The sequence below is a fragment of the Psammomys obesus genome, unplaced genomic scaffold, assembly GCF_907164565.1.
Source record: "Psammomys obesus unplaced genomic scaffold, mPsaObe1.curated_primary_1811, whole genome shotgun sequence".
In the NCBI taxonomy this organism is placed as follows: Eukaryota; Metazoa; Chordata; class Mammalia; order Rodentia; family Muridae; genus Psammomys; species Psammomys obesus.
In genome coordinates, this window is record NW_026596117.1 from 15,856,194 (window position 1) to 15,878,430 (window position 22,237).

At 35.1% G+C, this 22,237-nt stretch overlaps 1 protein-coding gene across 1 annotated transcript in view; it reads left to right on the forward strand.

Moving 5' to 3' along the window:
* The window catches only part of Gabrg1 (gamma-aminobutyric acid type A receptor subunit gamma1), a 91,641-nt gene that overhangs the window by 14,771 nt on the left and 54,633 nt on the right, over positions 1-22,237 (forward strand). Inside the window, exon 2 of the mRNA XM_055629441.1 lies at positions 10,720-10,868. Within this exon, the coding sequence (XP_055485416.1) occupies positions 10,720-10,868 (149 nt within the window). The remainder of the gene's footprint in view (positions 1-10,719; positions 10,869-22,237) is intronic.

Consider the following 22,237-nt stretch of genomic DNA (forward strand, 5'->3'; position numbering starts at 1 on the left):
AGAAACACTTAAAGAAATGCTCGTGTCAGAGACAGCCTTTGGAACCCACTTGGAAACTGAACAGGGGCTTTAGTTCTCTCTATGCATGGTCCTTGATTGGAGTATCCATCTCTGCATGCCCCCCTGAGCCCAGGCTTTTTGTTTTGTTTTGGTTTGGTTTGGCTGTGCTGGTCTCCTTGTGCAGCTCTTGTCCCTTCCAGGTCTTTCCTATCTCTCTCTTCTTCCATAGGATTCCTGCACTTTGCCCAAAGTTTGACTATGAGTCTCAGTATCTCCTTCCATATCCTGATAGGTAGAGTCTTTCAGAGGCCCCCTGTTGAAGGCTCCTGCCCTGTTCCTTTTCTTCTCCTACTTCCGATGTCTATACTGTTTGCTCTTCTGAGTGAGTTTTCAGCCTCTTCCCTTGGGTCCTTTTTGTTGTTTAGCTTCTTTAGGACTATAGATTTTAGTATGTTTATCCTATATTATATGGCTAATATCCACTTATAAGTGAGTAGATACCATATGTGTTTTTATACTTTTGGGTAACCTTACTCAGGCTAATCTTTTCTAGTTCCCACCATTTGCCTGTAATTTTCATGATTTCCTTGTTTTTATTTGCTGAGTAGTATTCCATTGTGTAAATGTATCGCAGTTTCAGTTGAGGGACATAGGGGGAGAAGACAGAGGGTGGGTGGGACTGAAAGGAGATGGAGGGGACTACAGTGAACAAATTGCAACAAACATATAACATTTAAAAAAAAGAAATACTCAATGTTCTTAGTCATCATGGAAATGCAAATCAAAAGGACTCTGAGATTTCACCTTACACTCATCAGAATGGCTAAGATCAAAAACTCAAGTGACAATACATGTTGGAGAGGATGTGGTGAAAGTGGAACCCTCCTCCATTGCTGTTGGGAATATAAACTTGCATAACCATTTTGGAAATCGATCTGGTGCTTTCTCAGAAAAAAGGGAATAATGTGTTATCTTTTATATTATTATATTAATTATAAGTTATTATCCATGAAAATCATGTTTGTTTCCTAGTGAGAGACAGTAAGGGTGTGGATATGTATGGGAAGTGAGGTGTAGAGGGCTTTGGGGAATTAAAGGCATGGAATCTCCTGTAACCAGGATCTATTATGTGAGACAAATAAAGACTATTTTCAATAAAAGTGAAAAAATAATTAACGAAACTGAAAGTTAAAAACAAAACAAGCAAACAAAAAACAATTAATGATTTTCACTTTTAAAAAAAATCCTATGAGAAAATTGTTGTCTTTAAAAAATAATTTTGTTCTTGAATATAATAATTACTATGCTTTTCCCAGCTACTCTCCACACCACTTATGTATGCAGTTAGCCCAGTTAGGCAGCTAAGCCTCTTCATACAGCACCTCTCCCGCTTCAGTAAATGCAGCTGTGTGTGCTATGACTGTTAAACTTTGCTGTTCCTTCAGCCTCACTGTATTAACTTTCATTGCATGTAATTTTGTTTCATGCAAGACACTTTCAGAAAGAATCTGTATCTGCTGCCAGGGCATCTGTCTGAGTCTTTATGAAGAGTTTACCCTTGAAAGAAAAGACCATCTTGTAGATCCCCAGATATGTACAGCGCCTTGGCTCCTTGTGTGTTTCAATTTTTGAGACACCTCCTTGCTCATCAACAGTGGTGCTTAAGTAACCATGTCCCATTTAGCTACTTCTGTTTGGTTTCTGAGAAATGCAGAGTACCATATCCCTCTACACTTTCAAAATACAACATTTATTCAGCTTCTAAAGACTTGCAAATATATGAACCATAAAACATAAGAACACGCTGGATCAAAAACTTTTCATTTGTTTTAAGCTCCACAGTTTCAATAAAAATTAATACATACTCTAAACTATCTATATTCTATGAGTTTACATCTTGGGTTACTGTATCCCCTGCCCTTGTTTGCTCATCATTCCAAAAGATGCCAAGCCCATAATAATCACCCAATAGTTATTATAAATTAAATATCATCATTTTAAGTAGCATTAAAATGTAGACTACAATTTGCAAATCAGTTGTGTAACAATTTTTTCCAAATAAATAGGTGCTATATATTCAGTATTATTCTACTTTAGTCATGTATTATTATCAGTAACCTATATTTCTAGCCTTCATGGGAATTACATAGTACTTCATATGTTTTTATATCTATAAAATGAATTATTTGGTGTTAAATATGCATACAATAAAGTGCAATAGCTATAACATTATTTAGTTTGATAAGATCTGGCATTAAAGAAAGAGTAAAGTTCATAATATTATCTACCTGCTAAATGCTTGTTGAGTTCATACATAGTTGACAACTGCATCATCTGTATTTTTTAAAAAGTTTTATTTTATTAATAACAGATTATTTGCTTTGTATTCCCTCCCTCTTCTCTCCCAATTCCATCCTCCCTCCCTCATCTCCTCCCTGCCCCTTTCCCAGTCCACTGATAGGAGAGGTCCTCTTCCCCTTCCATCTGACCCTAGCTTATCAGGTATCTTCAAGACTGGCTGCAATGTCCTCCTCTGTGGCCTAGCAAAGATGCTCCTTCCTTGGGGGTGGGAGGGAAGGTCAAAGAGCCAGCCATTAAGTTCATGTCAGAAATAGTCCCTGATCCCCTTACCAGGGTACTCACTTGGATACTGAGCTTCCATTGGCTACATCCATGCAGGGGTTCTAGGTTATATCCATGGTCTTTGGTTAGAGAAACAGTCTCATAAAAGACCCCTGTGCCCTGATATATTTGGTCCTTGTGGAGCTCCTGTCTTCTCCAGGTCATACTTACTCCCCCTTCTTTCATATGATTCCCTGCACTCTGCTGAAGGTTTGGTTATGAGACTCAGCATTTGCTTTGATACACAGCTAGGTAGAGTCTTTCAGAGGCCCTCTGTGGTAGGCTCCTGTCCTGTTACTTGTTTTCTCCTACTTCCAATGTCCATCCCATTTGTCTTTCTAAGTGAGGATTGATCATCTTACCCCGGGTCCTCTTTCTTGTTTATCTTCTTTAGGTGTACAGATTTTAGTATGTTTATCCTATCTTATTGGTCTAGTACCCACTTATAAGTGAGTATATATCTTGTGTGTCTTTCTGCTCCTGGGATACCTCACTCAAGATGGTGTTTTCCAGATACTACCATTTGCCTGCAAATTTCATCTGTGTTTTTATAATTCCTAAAAGATGTCTTTCTAGCACAGTCTCATACTCCTATCTTATTATATTATAATATATTATAATATTATGTGTTTGCTGGGCTTATAGACTGATACAGGTCTGCCTGTCTTTATTTGAATTCAACCCTCAAACTTCCATAAGAAAATTTTTACCCACTTAATCTTTCCCACTCTGTGAACTGAAAATCTAATGCAGGCAGAATCTTTGGTGAAATTATTTGTGTCTTGTATTTAATTATCCTTTAAATTAATTAAAGAAATATCAACCTAAATTTATTTACCAAAAGTTTTATCAAATTAATAAAATATATAAAACATATAGTTTAATACTCACCTTTTCTTGAAAGGGTATTTAATCACTATGCCTTTCTCAGTTCAGTGAACCAACACTAATGGCTATACCAAATAACTTAGATAAATTTCTTCATTAATATTAAAATTACAAGATTTAAAAGTTCAAATAGATTGAAAATCTCATTCTGAGTGAGGTAACCCTGAAGCAGAAAGTAACACACGGAATATACTCACTTATGAGCAGATAGTTGTCATATAATATAGGATAAACATACTAAAATCTATAGTCCTAAAAAACCTAAATGACAAGAAGGACCCAAGGGAGGATGCTTAAATCTCATTCACAAGGACAAACAGTATAGACACCAGAAGCAGTTGAAGAAAAGGAACATGGCAGCAGCCTTCCACAGATGTTCTATGAAAGACTCCACCCAGCAAGGGATCAAAGCAGAGACTGACAGCCAAATTTTAAGTGCAGGAAGTCTTAGGGAAGAAGAGGGTTAGGGAGGGAAAGGATTTGGAGAGTACAGGAGATTCACAAGAGACCAACAAAGCCAAAAACTCTGGGACCAGGGGTCCTCCAGAGACTGATGTACCAACCAAGGACCATTCATGGAGAAGACCTAAACATCCTGCTCAGATGTAGCACATAAGCATCCCAGTCTCCAAGTGCGTGCCCTAATAAGGGAGCAGGGGCAGTCTCTAGGTTGTCTGCTCTTTGATCACTTCACCCTGGCAGGGTGGCCTTCCCAGGCCACAGAGGAAGAGGATCCTGGCAGTCCTGATGGGACCTCATAGGCTAGGGTCAGACAGTAGGAGAGAAGGACTTCCTCTTTCAGTGGACTAGGGGAGAGGAATAGGGTGAAAAAAGGGTGGGTGAGACAGGGAGGAAATGAGGGATGGGGCTACAATCGGGATACAAAATAAATAAATAGTTAAAAATAGTTAAATAAAAATTAAAAAAAGAAAAGAAGATCAAAACATGTAGTCAAAACATCTGAGTATATTATTCCTTTTGTGAAACTGTCAAATAGTGCCAACTCAGGTTCTTTGTCTAAGTACACTCATCATGTATAATTTAACGTCTATTACTCATTCTTATTTTTGAAAAACAAAGTTAGCATAATCTCAAAATTAATAGCAATAATAATGTAAATTACCAAATTTGATAATTTTAATAAACATAGTAGTAATAAGAATTTTGCTTGTGATGATACATTTAGCTAGTCCCAATGTGTTGAAATATTAGTAACAGTAGCAAAATATGTATAATATTTACTACCCAGAGATTTTCTTTCATATATTCTCAAAATAAGCTGTAGTTATCTTGTCCTTTCCAGAAAATATAAAGGGAATACCTATTTGAAATTTATGGCCCTGTCAATGGATGTCACTTCAAATTATAACCTTTTTTTTTTCAAACCATGGAAAAAAGCCAGATAATACTCCTTTAGAGTTTATAGAAATCCTTAGGCAATTTATTAAGCTGATCTGGATTGCACCCTGTTTTTCTGTAGATTAATGGGAGAGGATTCCTCATGTGTCAGAATCAGAACACACTGCCCTTTTTATGAGAACTATCTCTAGAGTTACTCCATAATTCATCATCCAAACTAGGTCATTTTGTAACGGAGAGAGAGAAAGGTTTAAAATTATTCCAGGGCAACAGGTCTAAAATAGGTTTGTCCTGAGAAAATTTAAGGAATATTCATCTTAAGCATGAAAATTGGTCTATGATGGTATATTGATTTGCTTTTGGCACATGTATGTTACCAAAGTGATAAACACAAGTCTCCTCTCTTGATTGGATGACAAAGTCTCAATGTCTTTACTTAAATTATCTCTTAAATACTAGACGAAAACACTTGCCTCATGAAAAAAATAAGTGATGTAGCCATCAAAGTACTTTTTATACGCAATAATTGTCATCAGAGAACTGTGTGTACCGTATTACAGTACGAGTTTTGGAAGACATTATACATACGACATATGTAACTAGCTACAGAGAACTGTAGAAGCCAAAGCCTCAGACTCTAATAAAGATGACAAGATAAGATAGGATATGCTTGAAGTAATTGACAGAAAAGTATGGTGAAGGAAATGGTAGCAGGGGCAAATAGAAGAGAGGGGCTTTGTGAAAAACAGATACTTGATACCTGGTTACCAGGATGCTTAAGAAGAAGGCATAAGTCCGGAATGACTTCAGTACTGCCCCTGAATGTTCTGTTATGACCTGAGAGCAGATGCTGGTATCTAAAGTTTGTATAGTGTCTGGGCTGCTCCCAGGTGCCTGCAGTTGGATTGGTTGGAGAGCAATGTTCCCACGCCAGAAAATCTAGTAGAAAATTTGAGGTCTGCCATGACAGTTGTTGACAGAATAATGTTCTGTCTCTCTCCATGAAAGGCTCCATTTAATTATTAGTTTTTTTTATGATTACAAATTCAACTCACTGCTCGGATGTAGCCCATGATAGTTCAGGAAACCTAGTAAGGAGAACAGGGACTATTTATGACATGAACTCAGTGGCAGGCTCTGACATTCCCACCCTCCAAAGGAGGAACAGTACTGCTAGGCCACAGAGGAGGACTTTGCAGCCAGTCCTGAAGATACCTGATAAAAAGGGGTCAGATGAAAGGGGAGGAGGTCCTCCCCTATCAGTGGACTTGGAAAGAGGCAGGGAGAAGCTGAGGGACGGAAGGTGGGATTGGGAGGGAATGAGGGAGTGGGCTACAGCTGGGTAAAATGTAAATAATAATAATAATAATAATAATTCTGAACTTAAAAAAAAAAGAAATTCAACCCACAACACTAGGTATAGATTAAGCAGCAGCCCATTCCTAGGCTGTAATGTATACAATATTAGCTTCTTTCTTTGCATCAATATTACAAATTATATATTGGAAATTGTATAAAACTATTAAATAGAGAAAACTTCTATGGATTCTCTTGTATAAAATATTAAGTATGTATGCTACCTGTTTTCTCACCAAATTTTAGAATCACTCTCTACATAAATGACAGATTGCTTAATGTTATTTTCATATACTATTGTGAGCATAATATTGTATTTTTATAGACTTGGTTAAGTAGTTCTGGAGATTAAGCTCTACGATGTCTTGCATGTTAGGCAAGCGCTTCAATTCTCAGCTGTTTTTGCTCAGTTCCTAGCCCCATTTTCGAATTATTTATAAGCATTAATTGATTAGATATGAACAATCTACTATGTGCATACTTAATTATTTGTTAAACATACTCACATTATTTAAAATATGTGCTCTTTCTTAATTCAATACACATTGTCATGTTCTGTGTTTTTCTATGTAGTCTGTTTGAGTAGATTTGCCCTGTATTAAGAAATATTCCCTAGGTAAGGTATGTCACATTATTTACCTTTGCATTTTCAGAACCTCACCCATTTTAAATACATGGTAATCTCTTCATAAATGAATGAAAACTGTGTTGGAGACCAAGCTCCTTAGAAAGTTTTTTTGTTTTTTTCTCACAGAAATGGGATTCCTTGATATTCACACTTTGAGAAGTGTGATCCCTTGAGGTTATTAGTTTATCTTCTTGGAACCAAAGGATGAGTGAGGACGTTTTCTAAACTTATGTCATTCAACAAGATTCATAATTGCACACCGTATATGTCATGCTTCTTCAAAGTAGCAAATCCATATCCCACCATCTGGACCATTTAGTAAAGATAAGACAGGTGATTCAGAGAAACATCAGAAGAAAAAAAATTAGCTTATATAAATTTTTAGAAAAGAAAAAATTTCCTATTTGTATTATTTAACCAGTGATGTGTCCTGTAAAATAAGTCTTTTCTTTCTTTTTTTTTTACTTTTTTCCATTTTATTTATTTATTTTTTATTAATTACAGTTTATTCACTTTGTATCCCAGCTGTATCCCCCTTTCCCTTCCCCTCCCAATCCCACCCTCCCTCCCTCTTTTTCTCCTATACCCCTTCCCCAGTCCAATGATAGAGGAGGTCCTTCTTCTCTTCCATCTAACCTTAGTCTATCAGGACTCATTATGACTGGAAGAAGCCTTTTCTTATGTAAGAAATAGGGATGTAAATATATTTTTGTCCAGAATTCAGGCAGATTAGATGACATAACATGTGAAAGAATCTGCTGCCAGATACTTTATTGGCAGTTCCTTAAAACCATTGCTATTTGGTACAAATGATTGCTGATGATAATAATAAAACCATCAATCATTATAATAGACAATTAAGAAATTTATATAATTAAAACTGAAAGACTCATTGAGATTAATATTACATGAACTTAAATTGCTTGTAGACTTCTTTGAAAATTAGTCCAAACTAACTTACAGTATTACTAAAGCAAATTTAGTAATGAATATTTAACTCCTATAAATGAATAGTTACCTTATATATGTCAATTTTACAGTAATCTCCCTTCTGTTTATTAGAACTACACAACCAGTAGAGTGTAACAATTATGTTTCAAAGAATGATATTTTAATTAGGCAAATAAGACCAATATGATATTAAAATACTTAACAAATATTCTGAAACTGATTTGGAAAGCTTAAAGTAAGGTGTAGAGAAATTAGCGTTAATGGAATTTCTTTTCTGTTGTGAGATAAAATGAAGAGCAATATCTCTGTATTGCCAAGGTCAGTTTTTTCTGCTGCATGGAGAAGGGGAACATAAGTCATTGTGAATGTGTTCTTTTGTTTTGTTTTGTTGTTTATAAAAATGTTGTTACCATACAAAACAGGTGGAAATCCTTTTACTTATTGAGAAATCTGGCTACAATCATGTTTCCTGAGAAGGTCAGCCACATATATAATTATTGGCTCTTCCATATCCACCAAATGGTTCCTTCATGCAACAGGGATTATGAGATGAAAGGAAGGTCTCCAACAGAGTTCATTATCAGTGCCTCAGCCACTATAAGTTTACCAGCTCGTAATAATAGTTTTCCAAGATGTCTCACCAGCCTGAATTCCTAGAATTTCAGTGTTTTCAATGACTTAGTATTCCTAAACATGTACTTATATATTTTAGAGAAATATACTGAACAAAATGAGGATGTGTGATAATGTACTAAATGCGTCTAAAACAATTCAAACAATGAAATACTTGTATAAAAATCGAAAAGCTAAATGTGCATGGAAGTTTATCTTTTTATTCTTTGTAATAGCTATTGCATTATTTAAAGTGTAGGGGACAGCCTTCATCCACATTTTTAAATTTTCCACAATGAAAGCATTTCATTGTCTTTGCTGAATGAAGCAATGGTGACACTCTCAGATCTCCCAAGGGATCAGAATCAAATCAACTCATCCCTTAGGGGCTGTTCCCCCATCTATAATGTACTGGAATAGTGATAATATTGCAGAAGCATGGAGCTGTGGTCTAGCAATTACCTGCTGACTCTAAGAGGAGATTTCTTGAGCTTGTACAAATAGTACATTCTATTTATTTTTATTTCATTCTCACTTCAAAGGGATAAAATGAAAGAGCAAAGATCAGACCAAGTCTGCCTTCTTACTTTCCTTTGGTTTATCATTGTTAGGTTTAGGTTCTGGGCTCTTTTCACTGAATAGCTAAAGACTTAATACAATACAATCTATAGCTAAGTATAGAACGATTTTCATTAAATAAGAATGGGGTGGTTAAGTTTTGTGTGATTTAAAAAAAAACTTCATTATTTTCTATTTTGTATTTTCATCTGAACCTAAATATCTGTAACTACATCTATATATTTCTTACTTGAATGTCTCTACCTTTACTTTGTAACAGACTGAATTCTTATGCTTATTTTAAGTGTGTGTGTGTGTGTGTTTTTACATATATATGTAAGCAAAGGCACATACGGGTACCATATAACATGAAGAAAAGAGGAGAATAAAAGTTAAATTTAAAGACTAAATGAGACAGTGGACATGAGTTAGGAGAAAGGACATAAAACTATTGTTTTTCTAGTTCTTGGAGTTTTTGTTTTGGTGGCAGATGAATGCACAAACTATATTTATAACTGAAAAAATAAAATTTAATGAGGATCTCCATGGCCTATGTTTTAAAGATGATTCAAACCGTAATAAGTTCAGTGAGTGTATAGACTTTGAGTCGTTTTATCATTAGTGTGTTTTATTTTGTTGATATGCAAAATTGTACAAAACAGTTTATAAAATTAAAAAGAAAAAAGAATCAATAAACATTTTTAATACTTTATTTTATTTCATTTTATGTGCGTTAGCGTGAAGGTGTCAGATCCCTTGGAATTGGCAGTACAGACAGTTGTGAGCTGCCATGTGGGTGCTGAGAATTGAACCGGGGTCCTTTGGAAGAGCAGACAGTGCTCTTACCCACTGAGCCATCTTTTTTAAAAGAACATCGGTGGGACAGAAATTGTTAACATATTACCTAGAGTGTTACAGTTTTGTTCCCAGCTTCGTGGGTAAGGAGATTTATGATTTAGCTGGTTTCCTGTGGTATTAATTTATCATTTAGCAACCAATTGTTTTTTAATTAAATTTTTATTTTTTATATTATTACTTTATTCACTTTGTATCCTAGCTATAGCCCTCGTTCCCTCCCACTCTCATCCTCCTTCCTTCATGTCCTCCCATGCCCCAAATTCTTAGTATTTAGTACTCACATTCTTCATGTTTCTTAAACATATAGTAAGTGCCCTTGTCCTGATCTGATAATCAGAAAGTCGTTAATGAAGTCCTCGAAAAGGAAGTCTAGTTCTTTGGTCTTTAATGAAATTATTATAAATCTTCATAGACGTTTCGTGATTATTTTAATCTACTTGTGTTTTACGTATTTTACTAGGCTACTGTCATCATGTTTGTTCACTTTTAATTTCTATCATTTACTGTGGTCAGTATTAGGTCATCACATACTGCTCTAGGTTATATTATAACCTCAAAAAATCCAGGGATCAATATTCATATTTTTATTGAATAATCAGTTTAAGTTGTAGGAAGTTTAAGGTACATTCAATACCTGCAAATTTCATGATTTCCTTGTCGTTATCTATTTCAATATTTGCTTTAGCATGTTTATTGTGTTTTAATATTTAATGTAATTAGTACTTTAGTACTACCGTATATGTTAATGCAATTTAGGGTAATATATATGTTTGTCCTATTTTCATACTACCTTATAAGTTGCAATAATTTTAAAGTACTTTACATATTCATAAAATACATATTTTTATATAAATTTTACTATGCAACATTCTCTTTGAATCATTTAGTGTTGATAAGGCAGATGATGAAGATGATGAAGATTTAACTATGAACAAAACGTGGGTCTTGGCACCAAAAATTCACGAAGGAGATATCACACAAATTCTTAACTCATTACTTCAAGGTTATGATAACAAACTTCGTCCAGATATAGGAGGTAAGTCTGAGTTATCACTCTTGAATTTTGCTGACTTCACTGGTGCTATTTCAGTCGATATCTCATATTTAATGGATGTTACATATTTTACGGTTAAGGATTGTTAGCCGCTGTGGTCAGTGTCTTTGAGAGCTCACTGTCTGAGAGGAGACAAAAACCAAACGCTTTTAATGTTGTTTGTCCACTGGTACTATAAAAAGTGTTAGCGAGGAGTTTTGATGAAATTGTTTGGAAGACTAAGAAAAATCAGAGTAGTGATGGTGTTGAAAAATAGTTTAGAGTTCTAATTTTATGATAATGGAGCACATTTAGTTAACATAAGTACTGATGACAAAGTCAGTTAAGGCAATCAACTCTGTTAAAGATTGTATCTCTCATTTAACAGCACAATTAACTAGAAGTTTTTCACAGGAACTTTAAAGCAAAACCAAATAAACAAAATAAAGTCTACCAAAATTTTAATTGAAATTGGGGCTGGAGAGATGGCTCAGAGGTTAAGAGCACCAGCTACTCTTCCTAAAGGTCCTGAGTTCAGTTCCCAGCAAGCACATGGTGACTCACAACCATCTTTAATGAAATCTGGTGCCCTATTCTGGCATGCATGTGTACATGCAGACAGAATACTGTATAAATATAAAAAATAAATCTTACAGAAAAGAAATATATACATACTGAAAAATTCCTGAGGATAATATATTTAATAGTATAAATTATTTTTCTTGAAACTATTATAAGAAATGTTTTTAAATATACTTAGATATGCTTGAAGATGTTATGAATAGTAATTTATTTTTCTTAAATGTATGTTCAGTTTATATAAATAAAACCAATTGTGTATATTTATTCAAAATTGTTTAACCTTCATTTTTTATTGTGAGATAACCCTGCATTTGTTTTATTCATCTAAAATGTGATTATTTTTGTAATAATGAATACTTTAATTCATTCAAAATTGCCCTGGCAGGACATGGGCACAATGTACAATAGTTTGTTTTTGTTTGTTTGTTTGTTTGTTTGTTTGTTTTTATTGTCAGAGGCCTAATTAACATGTAATTAGTATATGAAGGAATGATTGGGCCTTTGAGAAAATTGTAAGTCACTCTGCTTGCTATATTTTCTTCTTATAGTACAAGGGTTCTATTTCCATAATATTTCAAATACTTTCTGATGTAGAGTATATTTTCTAAGTATTTTTATTAATTAATTAAATTTACATCTTTGTCATAGGCTCCTTTGTTTTCTTCTCCCAGTCTCGCCCTTCCTCCTACATCTCCTCTCCCCTATTCTTAAGAATAGAGGATATATGGTATATATCATTATCCAAGTAGGTTTTCCTAGTAAGGTGAACAGGGACTATCTCTGGAATGAACTCAGTGGTTGGCTCTTTGACCTTCCTCTTCCCCACCCCTGGGGAAGAGCAGCCTTGCTAGGCCACAAAGGAGGACATGGCAGCTAGTCCTGATGAGATCTGATAAGGTAGAGTCGGATGGATGGGGAGGAGGACCTCCCCTATCAGTGGGCTTAGAGAGGGTCAGGGAGGAGATGAGGCAGGAGGGTAGGATTGGGAGGGAATGGAAGAGGGAGCTACAGCTGGGATACAAAGTAAATAAACTGTAATTAATATAAAAACAAATGATAATAATATTAATGATAATAAAAAAGAATCGGGGAACACCTTACCCACAAACCCCAGCTTATCTATTCACTTGAGGACTGAGTTCATCTTCCTCCCCCATGGCCTTCTAGGGAAGTCCCATCGGGGGGGGGGGGGTGATCAAAAAGTAGGCAACATAGTCCATGTCAGAAACATTCCTCACTCCCCAACTAGTGAGCCTACCTGAAACCTAAGATACCCATCAGGCTTATGTTCTCGGGATCTGTGCATTGAAGCATGTTTATCCTGTACTATATGACTAAAATCTGCTTCCAAATGAGTATATACCATGTGTGTCTTTTTGGGTCTATGTTACCTCACTCAGGATGATCTTTTCCAGTTCCATTCATTTGCCTGCAAATTTCATTATTTCCTTGTCATTATCTATTTTCCTAGGGTTTTAAAGTAATTTCAAATTAAAATTGAGACAATAGAGGCTGGAGAGATAGCTCAGCCATTAAGACTGCTCTTCCAGAGGACCGGGGTTCAAATACCAACACCCACATAGCAACACACAATTGTCTGTAACTCCAAGAAGCTGACACTCTCACATAGACATGCATGTACTCAAAACACCAAATGCACATAAAATAAAGGTAAATAAATGTAAAAAAAAAGACAGTAAAAGTATCTACATGTGGATTTCAATAACATTGAAAACCTAATTTATGAGAAATTGGAAGAACATTGTCACAAGGCTACTATAAAATCATCAGATCTAACCATGTGAATTTCCAGCATCCTGCAACGTTGTTTTTATATGCCCTTATTAAGTTAATAGAGGAAAAAACAGTCTTCTCTAGTTATTCAGGATTAAGTGGTCAGCTCTAAATCATACACACACACACAAACAGAATCAAACGTATACACATGCAAGTTAAGACTAAATATTAGACATTCTAAGCAGAATGTATTTATATGATTAGGCATACACATATTTACACAAATACATACATATACAGATGTGTAACAATAACAAAAAAGATTCATTAATGATTTTTTTATTAAAAATATTCTGATATATTATATTTTGCTTTGGGTTTCCCCTCTCCTTATTCTTCCCAGTTCCTCCTACTCTCCCCTGCCATGCACAATCACACTCTGTCTCTTGTTAGAGAACATGAATCTGAGAAATATTACCAAAACAAAATACAATAAAGTAAATAAAATGAACAAATTAGTATATGACAAAACAACCAAATAAGAAAAAAGCCAAAGAAAACATACAAGAAATGCATATAGATGCAGAGACACACATTTCCACACAGGAATCTCATAAAAGTCCCAGACAGGAAGCCATAGACAGTATATATGAAAAGACCTGTAAAGAAAAAGAAAAAAAAAAGTCCCAACAGCATTACAAGACAAAGATCCTCCAAACTCAATCCTCTTTGAGTTTGTTCTGTGTTGGACATCCACTACTGCTGGACTTGGAGCTTTCCCTTAAGACTGGTTAGTTTCCATGACACTTAGAGTAAACTTTTTTTTTTTTTTTTTTTTTTTTGCTTGCAAGAGGCTAACAGTCAAAGATAGCTTGTGAGTTATGGTTGGGCCATGTGTCCCTTCTCACTTCAGCTCTAGGACACCATTTTGGTGCAGACAAGTCCTGTCCCTGTGCATGCTCCATCTACTCTGGCTTCACCACTGCTTCTTCTGCAGAGTACTGTGAGCCCCGAGTGGAGGGATTTGTTGGAGACATCCCATTAACTCTCTCAATTGAGAGCAAGGTGGAATCCACAGGAAGGACTGAAGGGAGCAATGAGAAAGTGGAAAATCTTGTAATTACATTTTAATGTAAAGAAAGAGACAAAGAACACTGGCCAGCTGAGTGCGTTGAGAATGTATTCGCCTAATGGTTTTATTATAGTCTTGTTAATCCATTTGCCCAGAATATTACAGCAGTGAGGCAATTCCTTTCAGCACACTGCAACAGGAGGATGCGGTGCCGCACCATCATAGTCCAACTTACAGCTTATGATATTGACATTGTTAGTATGCTTCTGTCACCCAGCTTTCTCCTCTTAAAAGGTGCTATTTCCCCCTTTTCTGATTAATATGTTTTAATGTGGCAGGTGCTGTGAAACTATGCAAAAGTATTTTAGCATACCCCTCTCCATTATTCCAGAATCATCAGTAAGTCAAGCCTGTGAAATATGCTACTGCTCTATTTTCCAAACACACTCAGTATTGCCATTATTCATTCTATGCATATTGACTGTAATTCTACCATAAGGTACACTGGCTCTTTCTCTAGCAATTGCTTGCATATTATTATTAGCATCAACAAAGACCATGAGCAATTATTTTGTTTTACACTTCATAATCTATTATTGGCATTATTCATTGTATTGCACAATTGAAACATTCAGCCACAGGAGTCTCTCATAATTTGTTTCCTTTGTTTCCATGTCCCTATTGTTTTATTAGAACATGGTTCATTTATATTTTTATCTCCTCAGAAAATTCTAGCACATCTTGACCCAGGACTGAAATTTATTCATCCTTCAAGGACACTGAGTTCTTTAGTATTTTTGTTTTTTGAAATACATTTGGAATTCAAGATCTAAGCCACAGGTGCATTCATTACTATTCATTGCCATTCATTTTTATTCTCTTGGTGGGTAACAGTAGAAAATTACACATTTTCTACACACATTCATAAGAATAAATGCTGTTAGATCTTTCTTTTTATGCATATACTGTCAGGCTTGATTTTGTTCTGTAGTTTTGACTTAGATACAAACATCACAACATTCACTCTAGCCCTCATTTCTTCCTTACCACTTTCCTTTGCAACACCTAGAACTTGATTCTCATGTCTCTAAAATATATTCTCATACTTTGTCAACCCTTATAAATACATATAATTTTTTAATTTAATGTATTTCTATGCAATATATACATGTATACATGTATACATACATACATACATACATACATACATATATATATATATATATATATATATATATATTTGGAATAAAAGTTCCTAGTGAATGAATAAGTCATACTTAATTTTACCCTTCATATTTAGTTTGCTCATATATATTGAATAATTCCTGAACTTGGTATAAATTCTGAATCTAACTGTATTTTCCATATTGTCATTCTGTTGACTCAGTATCATGTTATTCTTTTACTTATTACTTTGGGGTATTTTCTTATATAAGTATTTACTCTTTTTCATTTTTTAGTTTATTGTTTGTATACATTAACACTGCATTAGCCATGGACATTAAATATAATATGGAGGCTAAAATATTTATATTAATATCTTTTTTTTGAATTTTATTTTTTTCTTATCAGTTACATTTTATTAACTCTGTATCCCAGCTGTGTCCCGATCCCTCATTCCCTCCCAGTTCCTCCCTCCCTCCCTCATCTCCACCGTGTCCCTTGCCAAGTCCACTGATAAGGGGGACCTCCTCCCCATTCATCTGATCCTGTTTTATCAGGTATCTTCAGGACTGGCTGCAAACCTCTCCTCTGTGGCCTAACAGGACTGCTCTCCCTTGGGGGGTGGGGAGGCCAAAGAGCCAGTCATTGAGTTCCTGTTAGAAATAGTCCTTGTTCCCCACACTATGGGAAACCAATTGGTTACTGAGCTACCACAGGCTACATCTGAGCAGAGGTTCTAAGTTATATCCATACATGGTCCTTGGTTGAATGTCAGTCTCAGAAAAGACCCTGGGCCCAGATATATTTGGTCCTTGTGGAGCTCCTATCCTTTCCCCATCAGACTAACTCCCCTTCTTTCTTATGATTCCCTGTATTCTGCCAAAAGTTTGGTCATGAGTCTTTGCTTTGAAAACACTGCTAGTTAGAGTCTTTCAAATGTGTTCAGTAGACTCCTGTCATACGTTCAATGCGCATCCCATCTGTCTTTCTAAAAGAGGATTGATCATCTTACCCCATGTCCGCTCTCTTGATTATCTTTTTTAGGTGTACAGATTTCATTATGTTTATCACATCTTATAGGTCTATATAAGTGAGTATATACCGTATTTGTCTTTCTCCTTCTGTGATATTTCACTCAGGATGATCTTTTCTAGATCCCACCATTTGCCTGCAAATTTCATGATTTCCTCCTTTTTGATTGCTGAGTAGTATTCCATTGTGCAAAAATACCACAATTTCTGTACCCATTCCTCCGTTGATGGACATCTGGGTTGTTTCCAGGTTCTGGCTATTATAAATAAATCTGCTACAAACATGGTTGAGCAAATATCCCTTTTGTGTACTTGAGCAAACTTTGGGTATATACCTAGCAGTGGTATAGCTGGGTCTTGAGGAAGCACTATTCCTAATTGTCTTAGAAAGCACCAGATAGATTTCCAGAGTGGTTGTACCAGTTTACATTCCCACCAGCAGTGGAGGAAGGTTCCCCTTTCTCCACAACCTCTCCAGCATGTGTTGTCCCTTGAGTTTTTGATCTTGGCCATTCTGATGGGTGTAAGGTGATATCTCAGGGTCGTTTTGATTTGCATTTCCCTGATGACTAATGAGGATGAGCATTTCTTTAAGTGTTTCTCTGTCGAGAATTCTCTGTTTAGCTCTGTTCCTCATTTTTTAATTGGATTACTTGGTTTGCTGCTTTTCAGCTTCTTTAGTTCTTTGTATATACTCGATATTAGTCCTCTGTCAGATAAAGGGTTAGTGAAGATTCTTTCCCAATCTGTAGGCAGTCATTTTGTTTTGATGACAATGTCCTTTGCTTTACAGAAGCTTTTCAGTTTCATGAGGTCCCATTTATTGATTGTTGCTCTTAGAGCCTGTGCTGTTGGTGTTCTGTTCAGGAAGTTGTCTCCTGTGCCAATGAGTCTAGGTTGTTCCCCACTTTTTCTTCTAACAGATTTAGAGTATCTGGTTTTATGTTGACTTCTTTGATCCACTTTGACTTTAGTTTTGTTCAGGGTGATAAATATAGATCTATTTTCATTTTTCTGCATGTGGACATCCAGTTGGACCAGCACCATTTGTTGAAGATGTTGTCTTTTATTCATTGAATGGTTTTAGCTTCTTTGTCAAAAATCGAGTATTCATAGGTGTGTGGGTTTATTTCTGGGTCTTCTATGAGGTTCCATTGATCCTCCTTTCTGTTTTTATGCCAATACCATGCAGTTTTTATTACTCTGAAGTACAGCTTGAGATCGGGGATGGAGATACCTCCAGATGATCTGTTGTACAGGATTGTTTTGGAGATTCTGGGTTTTTGTTTCTCCATATGAAGCTGAGAATCTTTTTTCAAGGTCTCTAAAGAATTTAGTTGGCATTTTGATGCGAATTGCATTGAATCTGTAGATTGCTTTTGGCAGGATGGCCATTTTCACAATGTTAATCCTACCAATCCATGAGCACGGGAGATCTTTCCATCTTCTGAGATCTTCTTCAATTTCTTTCTTTGAAGTTTTTCTCAAATAGGTCTTTCACTTGCTTGGTTAGTGTCACCCCAAGGTACTTTATGTTATTAGTGGCTATTGTGAAGGGTGTTGTTTCCCTAATTTCTTTGTCGGCCCTTTTGTCTTTGGAATACAGGAGGGCTTTATATTAATATCTTTTAAGGACAATTTCATCTTATAATTCTACATTGTGTTTAATTTTCTTTTTTGCTATTCTTAGGTGTATTTTTTAAAATATTAACTTTACAACTAATATATTTGTCCTAAAGGATCTTTACTTTTCATAGGAATTGTACTGAATTGTTAAATTTAATTTGAGAAAACTGGCATTTTTCTAAGATGAAATTGTCTAAAGAAGGATTTGGACCAACTCCATTTGTTCACATTTACTTTGTGATATCTAAGGGTAATTAAAATTTTTCCCATTTGTTTTTTTATATGTACTATATTTAATCTTGGTATTTTTAATATTACAAGCAATATTTATCATACAGCATATCACAGATCAATCATCATTACACATTCTGCTACTTCATGATTTTTATTTTAAACATTATTTTTATAAATTTTCAAAATATGCTATCAGATCATATTTGTCAGTTAATATGCATTCTTATTTCATAATATTTACTAATAGTCTAGTTGTCTTAATATGTTCTGCTACTTCACAAAAACCAATATTTTAAAATTGCTTTTCATTCTGGTCTAATATTTTATTCTATTTATGCATTATTAAATTAAAATTTAATCTTTTCATGATTAGCCTTTTGTTGCTTGTTTTTTTATATATATTTTTCTGACTCATTCCTTGTGTGGGTAGCTTTTCCTCACATAAATTTTAAGTGGTAAACTTTTTCTATCTACTTGGTCTTTAATTGTAGAATATAGAGTTGCAAAAGTTTAAGTTCACTCTTTCTTTACTGAGTTATCTCTTGATTGGATATTTGACCTCTGGCATATTTGGCTTGTTAATTTTGAAAAGTGTGATGACAGTCTAGTTGGGGGATCCTTAAATGTTTTTAATATTTTAGAAGAATAGCTAAACTATCATGCCAAAAATTATTCAGTTTAATTAACTTTATCCCCCAAACTTTATTTTTAAATTATTTATTTTCTTATTTTTATTAATTAATATTTTATTAAATACAATTTATTAATTTTTATCCCAGCTCTATCCCCCTCTCAATCCCGTTCTTTCTCCCTCATTTCCTCCCATGCTCCTCCCCCAGTCCACTGATAGAGGAGATCCTCCTCATCTTCCATCGGACCCCAGGCTATCAGGTCTCATCAGGACTGGCTGCATTGTCTTCTTCTCTTGCCTGGTAAGGCTGCTCCCCCCTCAGGGAGAGGTGATTAATATTTATTTTATATTTACTTTACATCCTGATTGTAGTCACATCCCTCCTCCCCTCCCAATTCCACCCTCCCTCCTTCTCCTCCCCTTTTCTGAGGAAGAGGGGAACTCCCTTTCCCATCTACCCCAGCTCATCAATTTGCATCAGTCCTGAGCATGTCCTCTTCCCTGTAGCCTGTCAAGACAGTCCCTCCAGGGGGACTTAATCAAAAACCTGGTTAGGCAGTCCTGGTCTGATGCAGTCCCCACTTCCCTTACTAAGGAAACCACATGAAGTCTAAGCTGCCCATCTGCTTCATCTTTGTAGGAGGCCTAGATCCAGTTCATGCATGGTCCTTGGTTGTTGCCTCAGTCTCAGCAAGCCCCTCTGGGCCCTGGTTAGTTGTCTATGTTGGTCTTCTTGTGGAGCTCCTGTTACCTCCAGGTCCTTTTCTTTTTCCTCCCACTTTTCCACAAGACTCCCTAGTCATCTCCCATTGTTTGGCTGTGAGTCCCAGCATCTGTTTTGATACACTGCTAGGTAGAGTCTCTCAGAGAACAACTCTGTCATGCACCTGTCTGCAAGCTTAGCAGAGTATAAGCATAGTGTCAGGGGTTTGCACTCTCTGGTAATGTGAGTCTTAGGTTGGTCCAGGCATTAGTTGGGCAATCCTTCAGTCTCTACTCTAGCTTTATCCCTGTACATCTTGTAGGCAGGGTATTTTTTAAAGATAACTGTTTCTTCTTCTTTTTTTTTTAATACCAGAGAGATAGATAGAAGGATGGATTGATTAATTCATTTCACATGATTCCGTTGTTATTTTTATTCCAATTTATTGCTTTCTTTGTGGAATTAATTATAAATAAGTTCATCAAACTTGATTACCTTTTATTTGTCATGTATTTACCTCTCTTTCTATTACTAAATTTCTGCTGTATTTCTTATTGGTTATCTTGTCATTCCATCTTATTTTACATAGTGCCCTATTTTACATAGTGAGGCAACTGACTTCTTGTTTTAAAGAACAGGGACTGCATGATAGACTTACCATCTAAATTTCTGATTCAATGTGATTATTATTTTCTCCAAATTCTTATTTGAATACAGACAAGTTTGAAAATTTGTCAATGAGGTTTCTAATGCTTACTGTTTGTAACCACTTCTTCCAAAGTTGGATTATAATGACTTTTAAAATCATTTTTGAAATAATTCTTTTATCTAATTATTTTGTGAATGTAGACATTTTACCATAGTTTCAACCCATAGATGTTTTCATGTGGTCACATACATAACATTCACGGTTTTGGTGGCTGCTGGTGGTGTTTCCTTTGTGTTGGAAGAGGATTGAATGACTTTCAGATTATTGGATTCTGTTTCTTTGTAGAAACATATAATTCTCCTTTTGCTATTTTTCACCTTTTCATTCAGTTTTTAAAGCATGTTTCTATTTTCGCTTTTGACATTGTGCTCTGCCCAAAAACACCTTGTTTTGAAGAATATCCTTTTATAACACAATTAGTCATAGATTTCTTTCCTCTTAATATTTGTTCTAGTCTCAAAACATGTTTTAAATACCTTCAGATTGATGATTCACAGGCTCTCTTTAATGGGATTTTCATATCAGTCTGAAGCTTGTTACTAGCTCCCTTCTTTCACAATCTTTATTTCATTCTGTTAACCGAAGAAAAAGTTGTACAAAGTGAGTCAGTGCTTGAGGTATTTTTAAAAGAATTTGTTCTCACTTCTTTCTTTTCCTTACTTCTTTCTCCTTTAGCTGTATTTTATTGGTTCTGTGTCTGCCCAGAAAGTCATTTTGGAATTTGAACAGAGATATTTTCTCTCTTGGAGAGATGGAAAATTAAGTGACTATTGAATAATAAGTTTCCTGGGGAATGCCCAACGCCACTCCAAGACTTTTCCGTTGTTACAACTAAATCCTGGCTGCCGCAACGGTGCTTATTCACATTTTCTTTCCAGCTTAGTCAGGTAGTACAAGCTGTGATATGGACCTGAAGTTTTCTTTGTTGAAAAATGTGCAATCACAAAGTCAATGTCTTTAGTAATATAAGGGATTCTTCAATAATTTCTATGAGCTCTTTTAAGGCAATGACCAGCTTGACTTTGCTTCCATTTTAAAACACTCATTTCCCCATATTTTTTCTCATCTCTGCATCATTTAGTACACGTACATCTAAAGTATTTTAGGAATTTCATAACAAGTATACGAGGTTATCACCATATATTTGCACCTCTTTTTATTTCACTCTACAACCAACAGAACTATATTGATTGCACTAATAGCCTGATGTTGATTATCCAGATCTCAATTCAAATTATTCCAGTAATATGTTTACAGGCTAAGGCTCTAATGATAAAATAACTATATCATTTTGGTTGTGATTTTTCAAATATGTAGTAAATGAATAAATACTGAAAAAATAATGTCAAGAAACTTAAGTTCCTGACTGATTTCATCAGTGAGCAATATTTTGTTAAACCAGACTCAGGCATCTAAATATGTATATGTGTGTTACATAGATCCTAATTGTACTATTTTGATAAAATAATTCCTTGGAGAAGTAATTTTCAGATATTGAATTCATTAAATACATATTTGAGCATAGTTTAGTAACTAAATTTTGTATTTGGAAAGGACTACGATGAAAATATGAAAAAAGTTATTGCAAAGAATGATTACAAAAGGTGGCTTTTTTGTGCATGGAATTGGGTTTGTACAATTTGTAAACACTGATATATTCAGCTTCGTTAAATTATTTTTAAATTTAATATAATTCATAAACATTTAAAAATAGTTATGTAACTAAGCTATTTCAGTCAATTGTATGTTTTACTTGTTTTAATGACTATTCTGTCTCATTTACCTTTCTGAATGAGGATTGAGAATCTTACCCAGGGTCCTCCTTCTTGTTTAGCTTGTTTAGGTGTACATATTTTAGTATGATTATCCTATATTATATGTCT